Below are 16,147 nucleotides of genomic sequence, written 5' to 3' on the forward strand. Positions count from 1 at the left end.
GGCTGGACATGACATTCTACAAGGGCTGTGTAAAGTTACCAAGTCAATGTCCAGTATCAGGCATTCCTGCCCATCTCAGAGTGGAGGCTTCCTGGATGAAGGACAGGTTTGTCAGATGGGGAGCCCTATCCTTCTGCTCTGGGGGCAGACAGCTTGTATGTCTCCTTCCTGTGTGCTCTTTCCAGCCTCAGCATTTGTGTGTGCTGTGACCATATGGTCTTCTACCCAGAGCTCCCAGCACACTGCTTCATCTCACAGCCATCTGGAACACTGCCAGAGGGATTTGGAATTGTCTCTCTGTGCTCCTCAGGGATTGATGTTTCTTGGCAGAGACTTAAGCCCCTTCTTGCTCTGAGCACTCAGAACCCTAATCTCCTCACTCTCCCAGTAAATAGTCACACTTGGTCAATGTTTATGACTTTCTTCTCCCTGTAGAGAAAGATGGTTATTGAAGATGAAACAGAGTTCTGTGGGGAAGAGCTGCTTCACAGTGTGCTGAAATGTAAGGTAAGGCTGGGCTGGGACAGGTGAGGCCCGTGGGTGAGGTGAATGGGGCTTTGCTAGTTGTTGGTGGGGGTGTGCCATTTAGGCTTTTCCTGGAGGTGGGAAGTATATGTGATGCTATGTTCAAGATGGTATTTTTCTGTTGTGTTGTCTATGTGGTCACCGAGGCACTCACTTAACCTGTGAGTGAGTGTGTCAGATCCTGCTAATAGCCAGTGGGCCTGGTGAAGTGAAAGTTTACAGTCACCTTTTAGCATCAAACAAATCAGTATTTGAACTTCATTTCTACAATGTTCTTCTGTGTGACCATGGGCTAGTAGCTTGGGTGCCTCTGAGTTTGTCTTCTGTAAAGTTGTAGAAGGTACTTCTCTGGGTGGTTGTGAGTGTTCAGGAAGTTAGAGTGTCGCAACACATGGGCGGGCACATGTTAGCTTCCCTTACACCTTCTGGCCTGATTGTAGGCCAGGAAGCACACACCTGGGTTCTCTGAGGAGGATGTCAGCTTGAAAAGAATGATGGCTACCTCACAAAGCTCTTAGTTTTGACAGACAGGGTTGGGAATATATCTATAAGGTGACTGTGTCTCAGGTGTAATGAGGGGAGTTAGAAGGAAGGCAGGAGTCTCCCCATCCCCACCCCATACCATGTGTGTGTGGTGGGGGTAGATATCCCTAGGAGACCCTGGTCTTGATTTATTTTTGAGCTTATTTGTTTATTTTGTTTTTTGAGACAGGGTTTCTCTGTGTATCCCTGGCTGTCCTGGAACTTACTCTGTAGACCTTGAATTCTGAGATCTGCCTACCTCTGCCTCCCAAGTGCTGGGATTAAAGGTGTGTGTCACCACTGCCCAGCTTGTTTTTAAATTTGGAGTCCCAATCAAGGGATCCTGAGTGCCAGAACTTAAATCTCTGGAAGGTCATGGTGATACGAGGAAACATTTGCTATGAGAAACATTTTTTTACTCTCTGTGTAGCAAAAGTGCTTTTAACCCCTTAACCACAGCTAGACACTTGATTCATTGGGGGTTTTACCACTTTACTGGCAAGGTAGTTGAGGGTCAAAGTGATTGAGCAACTTGTCGGGTTTATACAACTGGATAGTTCAGAGCTGAGATGCAGCAGGAACCCAGTTCCTCAGAGGACAGTGAGTCTTCAGACCTTGGTCCTGCCCAAGAGGGCCTGATGTGATGTTTGCTGTAGAGTCTCCTTCTCTTTTGGCAGAGTGTGTTTGACATCCTGGATGGGGAGGAGATGAGGCGAGCTCGTACCAGAGCCAATCCCTATGAGATGATCCGAGGAGTCTTCTTCCTTAACAGGTGTGCTGGACACCCTTCCTTCCTCTTGTACCTCTCCACCTTTCATCTGAGCCTCAGCTTTCTGTACTCCTGGGACTGACCCATGCTTTTTCATCTTGCTTTGTTACAGGGCAGCGATGAAGATGGCTAACATGGATTTTGTGTTTGATCGTATGTTCACAAATCCCCTGGACTCTCAAGGGGTGAGATTTGTGTGCTGAGTGGACGTAAGCTTCAGTAGCTCACAGATTGCCATTTGTTGAGTGCGAGTGTGTTTTGCTCTGTATTCCCCAGATGGAGTCCTTCAGTGCTCCCTGGTCCCAGGAGTGTCCCAGTATGCAGGCTCTAAAGATCTGTGATTTCAGCAGGGTTATTTTCTCTTTCTGTGTGGGATCATAATTATGAGACTTTGGCCTTTCTCTAGAAATGGTAGAGCAAAATGATTTTCTGCTCTGCTACATCTCATTTCTCTGAACATTGGCCCTCCATAATGATAGAGAAAGCATAAAAGGAAATTTCATTCTAGAATTCCCTTTGGGGTCGAAGCATTTTTACCCACTCCTAGAAGGTTGGTTTTCTTCACAGTGACAGGGCCAGGAGCCAGCTGTCTTCAGACCTGTTCCTACTTCACACACCCCCATTCTACTAGACCCCACCCCATTACCCACTGGCTAGAGGAACTTATTTCTAAGGTCTTTGATGTTTCAGTTCCACCTGCCTAACTACTTGTTCCATGCTGGTAAAGCTGACATGTACACCCTCCAGCCTTCACTCATCTCCTCTACTCGGGCCCATCCCCATGTTCCAGGGCCAGCCAGCAGCAGAAAAGGCTCTTGGAATTAGCATCTTGAGAAAATTAGGTTGATACAATGTTGATTTAATTTTCTGAGCTCCCAGTGATTTCCTCTCAAGGCAGTTTCTAGCAGAGGAGCTCTGTTAAACTGAGGGGAAGTCATAGCATCATCTGGGCTGTTGAATGTGTCTGCCCTCAGCAGCTGCTATCTGCTTATTGTCTTTTGCTGTCATGAGAATGAAGTAGGCACCAGAATTGTGCCATTCAGATCAAGGGTGGATGTTTGTTAAACCATAGGGAAATGCAGTGTGTTTGGAAAGCTTCAGGGAGCTTCTTGACCTGAATTGATTGTTAGTGGCCAGGAAGAATGGCCCTGTCAGAGATGTGCCTTTGCACTCCACGATAAAAAGTAGTTTCTCTTTAGCCCTAGTACGTACTTCTTTTTATCTCCATTTTCCCTGAGGACCTGAGTGAAAGCCAAGCCTAGCAGGCCTGGTGAAGTCTCAGGGACCAGCTGTCTCCAGAGGTGGGAGTGGCTAGAAGCGTAGGCATGCTGCAGTCTTAGAGATGTTTGGGTTAGGCCTGTGCCTCAGAAAAATGGAAGCTTGGAGTGGTGTGGAGAAGGAAAGAAGAGGTATTCTGAGGTTTCATAATTGGTCTTTGGTGCTATAGATTATGGGAGAAGGAAAAAAAGGGACTAGGGGAAGAAAAAGAAATTGGGAGCTAGATTTAGATCCTTGAGGTATTACATCATATGAGGGGGTTTTGTGCTTGAGGATGCTATTTATTAGGTAAGAAAAGCTTGTCTGTAAAGTGTGATAGAAGAAAAAGTCAATGTGGATATTTACCTTTTGGTAATATAATGGAAACGAGGCAGCATCAACAGTGCCTAGTTTGTGTGCAGTACTGCACTTGAGAGAAAAATATCAAAAAAACGAGTTTTGACTCCCAAGAAAGTTGGTCTAGTTGAATATAATGCCATCTTGTATTTGTGATGACTATAGTTTTAGAAAGACCTTTGCCACAGGTTGCATTTTTTAATTCTATAGCAGCCTTAAGAAATACCTACATTCATCCCAATTACAGTTGAGCAATTGAGCTTAATAGCTTCAGATGTGTACTTGTCCTTGACTGCAGTGAGGAAATGGCAGAGCTAAGAACCAGCTGTTCTTCTAGGAACAGAATTCTGGACAGGGCTTATAAAGGTCCCTTGTTCTTATTTTGGGACAAGGTCTTGTTACGTAACCCGGACTATCCTTGAACTCACTCCTGTATCAGCCTCCCAAGTGCTGGATGGTATATGAGCACTACTGTGCCCCAGCAAGCCACTGGTTTTGAAATCGCAAGATGAGATCATAAGTAGGTACCTTATGGAGGCCAGATACTCTTGAGTCTTTGAGTGTCCTGCTTCCCTTTGGCTAGAGGGGCTGGAGCTTCAGCCTAAGGCCTCAGTGCTGAGAAACATTGTTTTCTTTTTGTGCAGTGTTTACAGTGCTTAAACTTAAGACTGCCACATACCCACTGTGTTGACTGTATTATTTTGGTAACTTTTATCTAACTCAAAAATTATTCCAAAGTAAAGATAATTGAAGGATAAAATGGGAGAAGCACCCAGGAAGAGAAGATCGAGGCTATGATGTAGGAGGGCAGGTCCTTGAAGCTGGGAGGTGGGCAGTGTTTTTCCTCAGGAGAACAGTCTAATGATCAGGCTTCTGGACTCTGACCTAGCTTTGTTCCAACTGGTGTGGGCAGGTTGCTTTGTGTCTTTGTGTTTCTGTTGGCAATGTTCTGCTTACTAGGACACAAGAAAGGCAGAGTGTGGTGAGGAAACAACCTGGGACATGAAAATGCCTCTATGATAGATGATAGACAGAAATGCTTTCATTGGGAGTCTAAGTTGGCCTGGTTATGAGAAAAGTGTTCAGGATATTTTGGGTGAGGGGGCTCCAGAGGATACTGGTGACTGAGGAAAAAAATACTGGGTGTGGAGGGCCTAGTGGGAGCTCTGGATCATACTTGCCAATAGGCTGGGTTTTTTGCCTCCTCTTCCCTGAGTTCTCCTTTCTTTTCCTTACTGAGCCATCTGTTAGCCCTGTGTCCTTGTCTTCTACTTCTCTTTCAGAAGCCACTGGTGAAGGACCGGGACATTGACCTTCTGTACTTTGCGGATGTCTGCGCAGGCCCAGGTGGCTTCTCAGAGTACGTGCTGTGGAGGAAGAAGTGGCATGCAAAAGGCTTTGGGATGACTCTGAAGGGCCCTAATGACTTCAAACTAGAGGACTTCTACTCAGCCTCCAGTGAGCTCTTCGAGCCATACTATGGTAGGGGCATTGACCAGGGTAGAGACTAGGAGAGTGGCTGCTGTGTGGGGACTTAAGGTCAAAGCTGTTGCTACCTGTGTTCTTCCTACTTTATTAGCTGGGGTTCACTGTTGCTGGCATGAGGGTCCTGGAGCCCTTTGAAGTGTCTTTTTTAAAAAAAACAAACAGAACACAGGCCTGTATTAATTCCTCCTTGCAGGATTGTGCTTTTTGTGTGGTGATGGGGGATAATGAAAATGCCTAATTCCTAGATGAAAAGTAGCAAGGTTATTAACAAAAACACATCAGCCCCTCTGGGTTGTGTGAACTACATTTGCTAGCAGACAGCTCGGTAGCTGTAGCAGTCTCCCTGCCCTGACAAGTAGACTAGGATCTATCAGCAGATCTAAACTCTTTACTGACAGTCCTTACTGGAGGTTGATGTTGAGTGTTTTTGTCTTGCTTTTGTTTTCTGTTTTTGTTTGTGTTGTTGTTGTTGTTGTTTGTTTGTTTGTTTTGGAAACAGGGTCTTCCTATATAGCCCTGGCTGGCCTGGAACTAACTATGTCGATCAGGCTAGCGTTAACTCACAGAGATCTGCATGCTTCAGCTTCCCAAGTGCTAGGATTAAAGGTGTAGACCACCATGCTCAGCTTGAATTTTTTGATGTTTAGAGAAAGGGTCTTACTTTGTGTTCCAGGCCAACCTAAAACTTCCTGTGTATTCCACATTAGCTTTAAATTCATGGGTCGTCCTGCTTCAGCCTCCTGCATACCTGTAGGCATGAGCCTTATGCCTGGATAATACTGTTTTTTAGCATAAATGCTTTAAAAAAGAAGATCCTCTGCTTCAATTGATGTCTCTTGGCTCGTCAGTTCCCTTGAACCCTGGCTTTGAGAGCAGGGCTTCGTTCTTTCCAGTCTGTGTCCATAGGCGGGATGGGTCCTGGGTCTTGGAGCTTACTTGGTATCTGTGCTCACTCTCTCTGAGGGGTCCTGGCTCAGCTCCCAGCAGTAGGCAGACTCACCAGGGTTCCTGTGTCTTGTTAGGTGAGGGCGGGGTTCTCCGAGAGCTCCAGACAGCAGGCAAACTGACAGGGTTCTTGTGTCCCATCAGGTGAGGGCGGGGTCGATGGGGATGGAGATATTACCCGTCCGGAAAACATCAATGCATTTCGGAATTTTGTCCTGGAGAACACAGATCGCAAGGGTGTCCACTTTCTCATGGCAGATGGGGTAGGTGACTGTCCCTGTAAAGATGCTTTAAGGCTGTGTTGTGAATTTAGAGGGTTGTTTCTTGTTTGCTGTTCAGGGGTCCTGGTCTTGGGCATACTAAATAAGTGTGCTGCATCCGAGCCCCACCCCCCTTGAGAAATACTTTGGTTTTGTTCTTTAGCTGTCACCATAAATGGTAACTCACTGTTCATATAGTAGAGATGCACATTTTTACTTACTTTATATATTTCCCTACAATTTTTGTAAAGACTATACTATCATAGACACATTTGCTTGAGCTTACTTTGCTTACAAAAAGGCTTTAGTTGCTAAGGAGCCGATGAGGCATGGACTCAAGTTGAAATCAACTAGGCAAAAACTGAATGGGAGGCACACTGCCATTACTTGTCATTGTAGTAGTTGTTGTTGAGGTCGTCTACATGTGGTCTCCACTAGCCTCTCATGCACTGACAGATAGGTACTTAAACAGTAGCAACAGCAGCACAGACTCCTTGGAGGCCCTTGACTGGCTGAAGTGAATTTTCAAGGGCCCACCTAAGCAGCCAGAGAACCAACCGACCACCACACTGTTCAGCAGAGGCTGTCACCCAGTATCTCATGTCACGGGTGACTCCTGATGAGAGCCACCAGCTACAGGATCACATAGCTGGGGTTCAGAAGAGCCTTGTGAGTTGTGTGTGGAAGGGAGAATGTCTGAGGGGCCTGAGGATGCCCTGGCTCCCTGAAACCCTGTACACAGTAAGACAGCAGATGAACAGGGTTGAGGCTGGCTAAGAGGAAGGGGCTGCTGCTATTGAGCAGATGTGTAGTCTGCCAGTTCTGCCTTTTCTTCCTTTAATGTAGTGAACAGCAAGCAGAGCTGTAAAGCTCACAGATTTTCTGCTTTGGTAGCAGGAGGGCTGGCCTGGCCTTTTGATTTATTTCTATTACTTACTAATTTTAAATTTTTGTTGTATATGGTAATGTGTTACACAAAGATTTTTTTTCATACAAGTATATATTGTACATTGAACATTCCTACCCCCATCTCTTTATCTTTTTCCCTTCTGTTATTTTTCAGTTTTCTTTTTTTAGTCAGTATCTCAAATAGCTCAGGCTGGCCTCAGACTTATAAGATGAAGCTGGCCTTGACTTCTCATCCTCTAGCCTCTACCTCCGAAGTGCTGGAATTATAGGCATGTGCCACCATCCCTGACTTTGTTACAAGAGCTAATTAAGAATTCAAAAAGAAATAAGCATTTTGAGAATCATCTTTAAGTCTGGGAGACAATGGCAAACATTACTTACTTTTATAGGCCTGTATCAGTGAGATCTGGCCTATGGGGGCAGCTTACTAGAAGCTAGTGCTCTCGCTGGCTCTCCTGTATAAAATTATAGCATGCAACACAGTTTGTCCTGAGTGTACGGTTTAGAAGTGTTTGTCTAGTTACTCTCTGCTGTGCAGCTGATTTCCAGAACTTTTTCATTTTGTAAAACTGAAACTACCCATTAGCGCACAGTCCTTCTCCCCGTCCCGTCCCCCCCCGCCCCCCGCCCCATTGCCTGCCTCTTTTATGTGAGTGTGAGCATGGTTTGTGACTGGCACCTCCCTGCTGATGGGAGATGCTCTAGGAATCACAGCACTCTTTGAGCAAACCTTGGCCTGTGAGTATGCCAGCTAGAGGGAACAGGCTCCATAGCTAAGGACAGAGTAGTGGGTATTGTAAGTAAATCCTTATTCTGTAATTCTCTTTGTCAGACGGGGGCCTTCAGAGGTCAGTGTAGTGGCACAGCCCCATCAGAATATTCTCCTGACATTTACTTTCCGTCTTCTTAGGACTTAAATATTTGTTTTCTATGTCGCAGTTGACCAGTGATAAGTCAGTACTTTGCATCTCTTCTGCCTTATTTATCTCTGGGTTCCCATGTGAATTTCAAGGTTTTTTGGACCATTTCTTTGGAAAAGCAGACTTGGTCCTGTGGTTTAGGAGTGATAAAGTGGGAAGGTAGCTCCAGTTCAGCAGTTAGGCCAGGGTCCTTTGTAACTGACCACATTACTTAGATAAAGAAATTGAAATGCTGATCAGTCAGATTGTGGGAGATGAGGTAAGGATGTGATTCTCAGTCCTTCCCATTTCTCTCTCCATCCATGTGCTCTCCTTCTAGGGTTTCTCTGTGGAGGGGCAGGAGAACCTGCAGGAGATCCTCAGCAAGCAGCTGCTGCTGTGTCAGTTCCTCATGGCGCTGTCTGTTGTCCGGACAGGTGACACCTCCTCAGTTCCCCTCACTAAGGACTTACTGGGGCCCTTTTGACAAGAGCATGTATGGGGGCTGGTTAAGAAATTTTTAAAAAATGGGACAAAGAAAAAGTAAAGAGAAAGAAACCCTTGAGGGCTGGAGAGATGGCTCAGAGGTTAAGAGCACTGGCTGCTCTTCCAGAGGTCCTGAGTTCAATTCCCAGCAACCACATGGTAGCTTACAACCATCTATAATGAGATCTGGCATCCTCCTCTGGCGTGCAGGCATACATCGAGGCAGAATGCTGTATACATAATAAATAAATCTTTTTTTTTTTTTTTTTTTTTAAAAAAGAAACCCTTGTATTGGGTGGCGGGTGGCTGGTGGCTGGGTGAAGGATACAGGGAAGAAAAGGCAAGAGTCTCCAAAGTGCTCCCTGCAGCTGATTATCTCATAAATTGCCTTGGATTTCTAATGGACCAGTCCCAGTCATCTTTACTGGCTAAGGTGACCTCTCTCACATCCTGGAGTAGCCACTGATTGCCTGGGCATTTTCTTCTCACTCCAGGGGGGCACTTCATCTGCAAAACCTTTGACCTCTTCACACCCTTCAGTGTGGGGCTCATCTACCTGCTATACTGCTGCTTTGAACGTGTGTGTCTCTTCAAGCCCATCACCAGCCGGCCTGCCAACTCAGAGCGGTAAGGTCTTCCTCTCTGTTAGCCCGCTAGTTGGTCAGAAGTCAGCAGTAAACCCTGTGCTTCTGTCTAGCATTGACTCTCAAACTGTTAGAAACCTTGACTTTGGAGATGTGATTCTCCAATCAGAGCTAGGGTCCTTGGTTTGAGTGATTATCTTGAGGTTGCTCAGACTGCCACTTCTACAGCTATGTTTATAATACTTGTGTCTGGAATTCTCAGCTTGGCCCAGGAAGAGTGTGACCACTAATAGAGATACTCAGAAGGGATATAAGCTAGGAACAGGCAAGGGGGCGGCTATACAGAGGCACCACAGGCTTCCAAGTGCCCATATGTAAGGTAAGAGAAAAAAAGCCAATCAGAATTGTCAGGTAGCTGTTATAGTACAGATTTTTTTTTTCTTTTGAGACAGGGTTTCTCTGTAGCTTTGGAGCCTGTCCTAGAACTAGCTCTTATAGACCAGGCTGACCTCAAACTCACAGAGATCCTCCTGCCTCTGTCTTCTGAGTGCTGGGATTAAAGGCCCACAGTACAGATTTCTGTGGAGAGTTTGATTCCTTACATCTGTAACTAAAAGCCTTCCCAAGTTACATCTTTTGGTGCAGGGCAGTTGGGAACACTCCCATAGAGATAGAAACAGTCTCATGTATAAGAGAAGGATTTTATATATTTTATTTCAACACACAGGTTTTTTGTTTTGTTTTGTTTTTTTTTTTTTTTATTTTTTCGAGACAGGGTTTCTCTGTGGCTTTGGAGCCTGTCCTGGAACTAGCTCTGTAGACCAGGCTGGTCTCGAACTCACAGAGATCTGCCTGCCTCTGCCTCCCGAGTGCTGGGATTAAAGGCATGCGCCACCATCGCCCGGTTCAACACACAGTTTTATAGTATAGCCCTGGCTAGCCCAGAAATTACTACTTAGACCAGGCTGGCCTTGAACTCAAGATCTGACTGCCTATGCCTCCCAAGTAGGACTAAAGGTGAATGTCACCAATTTCTATTAAAGAGAAGGACTTGAGGTGCATTTTTAAAAGCATGGTATGTGTTGCCCGTTGAGCTCAGGCTTAAGGCTGAACAAAAGCTGTTTAGCTTTGTGACTATTCTGGGTTGGCGTGGAGGAATGTGCGGGAGAAGGCTCTGAGCTCCTTGGAGTGACAGGATGTCTCCTACAGGTACGTGGTGTGCAAAGGTCTGAAGGTGGGCATAGACGATGTGCGGGAGTACCTCTTCTCTGTGAATATTAAACTCAACCAGCTGCGAAACACTGAGTCTGATGTCAACCTGGTAGTTCCCTTGATGGTGATCAAAGGAGACCATGAATTCAATGACTACATGATACGGTCTAATGAGAGGTAAGCCTGCTGGCCGTGTCTGCTGGAACTGTTGGGGCAGTAAGAAAGCCTAGAGTCATGTTTGTTTGCTCTGCTGATTCCAGGACATTCTAAGACTTTGGGCTACTTTTTGGTTACTGTTACTCAGGACATTAGCATGTGCAGTCCCAAGGCTGGCAGGTGAGTCCCTGGCTCTGATTGTGAGAAGAAAGCCTATGGTCTGTAGACAGGTCACTATAGTCTGGAAAAGTTTGTGCTTGCTGTCTTGTGAAGACCCTTGACTGGAGGCAGAGATGAATGGGACACAAGTGAAGAGCATGTTTGGTAAGAGCCCAAACATTGTCAGTTCAGGGTTCTTCGGGTGGGAGACAGAAAGCTATTTCCCCCTTTTTAATTGCCTCCCTTCAAGCTGGAGTTAGAAGCAGTTGTGAGCTACTCCACATGGGTACTGGGAATTGAACCTCGGTCCTCTGTAAGAGCACTTTGCTTCTCTCCCCACCCCCCCCCCCCCCACACACACACCAAAGACAGGGTTCCTCTGTGTAGCCCTGGCCTGTCTGTCCTGGAATTTACTCTGTAGACCAGGCTGGCCTCTAACTCCGAGACTGGCCTGCCTCTGCCTCCCGTGCTGTGATGTGCTCCACTACCCCAGCCACCGCACTGCACATTCTTGATTGCTGAGCCATCTTAGAGCTCTGCTTACCTCTCCTTTTCAGATTTCTTTTATAATTGAGCTCTAAATTTTTTCTCTGCTCCCTTCCCTGCCTCTCCCCTCCCCCTTCAACCCTCCCCCGAGGTCCCCATGCTCCCAATTTACTCAAGAGATCTTGTCTTTTTCTACTTTCCATGTAAATTAGATCTATGTAAGTCTCTCTTAGTGTTCTCATTGTTGTCTAAATTCTCTGGGATTGTGATTTGTAGGCTGGTTTTCTTTGCTTTATGTTTAAAAACCACTTATGTGTGAGTACATGTGATAATTGTCTATGTTCAGACATTTTTTTGTTTTGTTTTGTTTTTTCGAGACAGGGTTTCTCTGTGGCTTTGGAGCCTGTCCTGAAACTAGCTCTTGTAGACCAGGGTGGTCTCGAACTCACAGAGATCCGCCTGCCTCTGCCTCCCGAGTGCTGGGATTAAAGGCGTACGCCACCATCGCCCGGAGTTCAGACATTTTTTAAACATTAGTTTAATATTGAATTAAAGAGCTATCTGTGTATTTTGAACATAAATCCCTTACTAGGCTTGGATATGAAATACTGTCTCCTGCCCTGTGTTTTTTTTCACTGTATTATGTCCTTTGCACAAAAGTTTATAACATTAGTATGACCTGGTTGTTGAGGACTGGCCTCAGCAAAAATACTTCTTACCAGGGTAGGGCATGGAAATTTTAGAAATATAAGTAAAGAATATGAAGACACATAAAAAAATAAAAGGATAACATAAACCACACAAAGTGTTGGGAGGGCATTCCAGTGACTGAAATACCCCTCCATACACACACTTATTTTTTCCACAGCTTTTATACCCAACATAAATGGGGGGGGGGGGAGAAGGTAACAAAAAATGATACAAAGGAAATTCACATAGTCAATTGTTTTATCACTCTTGAGACATCAAATCATTAGCATTCTGTTGTCTAGGTAGCTAAAGTGCTCTAGATCAGGTATGCTGAAGACCACCCTTCCCCAGGTGACCTCATAGTTACAAAAGAAGGAGCAGAAGCACATTTGCATGTCCTGACCACGTGTCAGGATGGCATGGCCTATCTTAACTTCAAGAGAACCAGGCATCACATCCTGAGTTAGGATGTGCAAGGTGGAACTGGGCCTGCAGTTCTTGGCCTCCACACTGACTTCCTCATTTCTTCTGTTATTACACTCTGTTGTGGGGCTTCTCCCTGTTCATTTGTAAGATCGGCAAGTTTAGCCTCTGTGTTGAGGCATTTTATTTTAAATTATTTTTGGATATGGCATTAACAGTCTCACTTCATTTTTTCCAGATTTTCCAGACTGTCCTTTCTCTATGAAATGGTCTGGGCACACTTTCCAAAATCTTCTATTTCATTAGCAATGCTAATAAGTAGTAGTAAATGAGCATTTACTTCTAGGCTTCTGTCTTGTTCTAGTGACATGTCATCTGTGAAGCTAGGTAATTCCTTTTCATGTTTGACTTCTCAATTTTTTTTTTGTTTGTTTGTTTTTGTTTTCGAGACAGGGTTTCTCTGTGGTTTTGGAGCCTGTCCTGGAACTAGCTCTTGTATATCAGACTGGTCTCAAACTCACGAAGATCCGCCTGCCTCTGCCTCCTGAGTGCTGGAATTAAAGGCGTGTGCCACCACCGCCCGGCTGACATCTCAAATTTTAAAATACTGAAAATGAAATCCATTTAGGCCTTTTCTTTCTTTTTCTGGTGAATGATTTGTTTTCTTTCCAGAAAGTCTTAGTTTGCATGTTCTATGTAGCTTTGGCTGGTTGGAACTTGCTATCCTCCTGCCTCAGTGATCCTCTGAGTATTAGGATCAGTGTTCTTGTCTTGTGTTTCCTGACACACTTCTGCATCCTTCCTGGAGAGCCTTACAGGTTCCTGTCTGCAGTCATTCCACTTCAGTTATTTTGTATACCTGAGACAATCCCTTCAGTTTTTGTCTATTTAAAAATGCATTTCTGGGCTGGAGAGATGGCTCCGAGGTTAAGATCACTGATGACTCTTCCAAAGGTTCTGAGTTCAATTCCCAGCAACCACATGGTGGCTCACAACCATCTTAACGAGATCTGATGCCCTCTTCTGGGCTGCAGGTGTACATGCATGCAGAACACTGTACACATAATAAATAAAAATGCATCTTAGTTGGGCATGGTGGTGCACACCTTTAATCCCACCATTCATTTGGCAGAGGCAAGGGATCACTGATTTCCAGGACAGGCTGAGGCTTTATTTCAATAGAACAACCTATAGCATAAACATCCAGAAAAAAAAAAAAAAGCATCTTTTTTTTTTTTTGAGAACATTTTAATTGGGAATGAATTTTTTTTTCTTTTACTACTTTAAAGGTATTCTACATTTCTCACTTCCCTTTCCTCTGATGGGAAGCTGTTATAAAATATTTTCTAACTTTGTGTCTGTGTATGTGACAGATGTTGCCTGCAGAGGCCAGAGGTACTGGATCTCTTGAGGCTGAAGTTCCAGGTGGTTGTGAGCCATTTGATGTGGGTGCTTCTAACCACTGGGCCACCTCCAGCTCCCTCTATTAGCTTTGTCATTATTATCATGTGGTTTTCAAGAGGCCAGAGGCTGATGTCAGGTGTCTTCCTCAGTTACGCTCTACCTTACATATTGAGGTCGGGTCTCTTACTTGAACCTAGAGCTCACCAACTCACCTAGTCTAGCTAGCCAGTTTGCGCCAAGGATCCTGTCTCTACTTCCCCATTGCTGGGATTACAGGTGAGCTGCCAGCACTTGCCCAGCGTTTATTCAGGTACTGGGGATCTGAACTCCGCTGAGTCATCTCTCCAGCCCCTTTGAAAGTTTTTGTTTCCTGTGGAAGTACAGCCAGTGCGTGAGTGCTCTTAACCTTTGAGTCATCTCTCCAGCCCCAATAGTTTTTTTTTGTTTTGTTTTTTGTTTTTTTGAGACAGGGTTTCTCTGTAGCTTTGAAGCCTATCCTGGAACTAGCTCTTGTAGACCAGGTTGGCTTCAAACTCAGAGATCTGCCTGCTTCTGCCTTCTGTGTGCTGGGATTAAAGGCGTGCACCACCACCACCCGGCTAGTTTTTTTATTAAGTGCCAGACACTGTGTGTACAAGGCTAAGGGACAGACAGTTGTTAGGGTAGCAGGTTTGTCAGTGCTGTCTGCAGCTGACCTGGGTATGAGCTCTGCTGTTGCTTAGAGTCAGTTCACCACTGTGTTTGAATTCTTTATGGCTGGGATGAAAACCTTTCAGCGCACTTGTGATGAGGGCTCAGCTCTGTTCTTCTGTCTTTGGGCCCCATGTAATTCACCAGTACCTTCCTCACATACAGATGGCTGCTGCTCTGACCACACTTCTATGCTGATCCTGTTGTATCTGTTTTCTCTTAGCCACTGCAGCCTGCAGATCAAAGCTCTGGCCAAAATCCATGCCTTTGTACAAGACACGTGAGTGCCACCCATCTCTCACCAGCCTCAGACTGGCCCTCGCTTTGTTTTTCCCACCAACCCTATCTCTTTAGCAGTGTTAAAGCTACTCTTCGGGTTCATTTTGCCTTGTGGGCTATCAGCATAGTGATGTCTTTGAGAGCAGAAGAGAAGTCACAGTGCTTGGTGGTAGAAGGAAGGGGTGTACAGGGAGTACAGGGGGTGGGAGGGGAAGTGATTTCAGTCCATAAATTCTGAGCTGTCTTTGGACAGCCAGCCCGAATGTGCACTCAGATGTTCACTGCTGCAGTGTACCTCTAAGCAGCTGAGAAGGTCATATAGGGCTCCTTAGAGTCTTAATCTTGTTCTGGTTTTGTTTCCCTAGCACCCTGAGTGAGCCTAGGCAGGCAGAGATCCGGAAAGAATGCCTCCGACTGTGGGAGGTAAGCAGCCCATTGTCACCCCAGGCCAGGAAGCTGTAGATGAGAACAAGATTGTCACCTTAACCCCCCCACCTGAAAGGGAGCCCAGCTCCTTGGCATGTTACAAGTTACCTTCTTGACCCTCTGACAGCTTGGCCTGCTGCTGGGTCAAAAGAACACAGAGGTTTGGGGCAGCCTGTATTTTGCCCTGATGGCCCCATCTGTATCTAACAGGTGTAGAGAAAAGGACTTTGGGTTGTGATAGGGAATGAACTTTGTTCTTCCAGCTCCCTTGCCAGGCCTTTTTGCTTGTATGCCATTTACTCTTCCTCAGCCCAAACCCATCTCCTCATACAGCTTGTTAACAGGGTACTTAGAAACCAAAGCCAGGGCTAGAGATGGCGCAGAGATAAGAGCACTAGCTGCTCTCCCAGAGGACCCAAGTTAGATTTGCAATACCCACATGGTAGCTCACAACTGCCTTTAACTCCAGTTCCAGGAGATCTGATGCCATCTTTTGGTCTCTGCAGGCACACATGTGGTAGACAAACATACAGGCAACACACCCACACACATAAAATAAAACAATTTTATAAGCTCTTTGATCTGTCTCTTTTCAGATCCCAGACCGGGCTCGAGTTGCTCCTTCTTCTTCAGACCCAAAATTCAAGTTTTTTGAGCTAATCAAGGTAAATCTGGCTTCTGTGGCATCATATTAGGGGCCTTTTTCTAGGGGCGGAAGGTGTCACTGAGGCAGCCCTGGCTTTCAATTAAAGATTGAGAAGGCATCCAACCTAGGAACTAAAGGAATGGACTAAGGTCTCCATTATATTATGTTATATTATATAGGGTTTCCCAAGAACACTTCTGGCCAGTACAGTCTTTGTTGTTTGGTTTTGTTTGTTTTTCTTTTTCAAGACAGGGTTTCTCTGTAGCTTTGGAGCTTGTCCTGGAACTAGTTCTTTTAGACCAGGTTGGCCTCAAACTCAGAGATCCGCCTGCCTCTGCCTTCCAAGTGCTAGGATTAAAGGTGTGTGCCACCCACCGCCCAGTGAGTCTTGTCTTAGATGGGCTTGGGCCAGCATTCTGCCACCCAAAGGATATGCTGGCCAAAAGGTTCTGAAAATTCAGGATCATAAGGGTTTGTTTGCATGGAAGAGATGGAATGATGGATGATCCTATGCAGGGGAACTGCAGAGGAGCCACAGTGGGTCTGATCCAGCTTCTCCATCCTGTTTTTAGTGA

The 16,147-nt window shown here is 45.5% G+C and overlaps 1 protein-coding gene across 2 annotated transcripts in view; it reads left to right on the forward strand.

Moving 5' to 3' along the window:
* Cmtr1 (cap methyltransferase 1) overlaps window positions 1–16,147 on the forward strand; it is a 62,696-nt gene that overhangs the window by 40,183 nt on the left and 6,366 nt on the right. For both annotated transcript variants that reach the window (XM_050138570.1, XM_050138577.1), the window contains exons 6-16: window positions 436–507; window positions 1,725–1,819; window positions 1,929–2,001; window positions 4,714–4,912; window positions 6,008–6,126; window positions 8,272–8,368; window positions 8,912–9,044; window positions 10,211–10,390; window positions 14,445–14,501; window positions 14,866–14,923; window positions 15,523–15,591. In XM_050138570.1, the coding sequence (XP_049994527.1) occupies window positions 436–507; window positions 1,725–1,819; window positions 1,929–2,001; window positions 4,714–4,912; window positions 6,008–6,126; window positions 8,272–8,368; window positions 8,912–9,044; window positions 10,211–10,390; window positions 14,445–14,501; window positions 14,866–14,923; window positions 15,523–15,591 (1,152 nt within the window). The remainder of the gene's footprint in view (window positions 1–435; window positions 508–1,724; window positions 1,820–1,928; window positions 2,002–4,713; window positions 4,913–6,007; window positions 6,127–8,271; window positions 8,369–8,911; window positions 9,045–10,210; window positions 10,391–14,444; window positions 14,502–14,865; window positions 14,924–15,522; window positions 15,592–16,147) is intronic.

The sequence above is a fragment of the Alexandromys fortis genome, unplaced genomic scaffold (assembly GCF_014885135.2).
Source record: "Alexandromys fortis isolate MF-2015 unplaced genomic scaffold, M_Fortis_MF-2015_v1.1 scaffold_9, whole genome shotgun sequence".
Classification (NCBI taxonomy): Eukaryota; Metazoa; Chordata; class Mammalia; order Rodentia; family Cricetidae; genus Alexandromys; species Alexandromys fortis.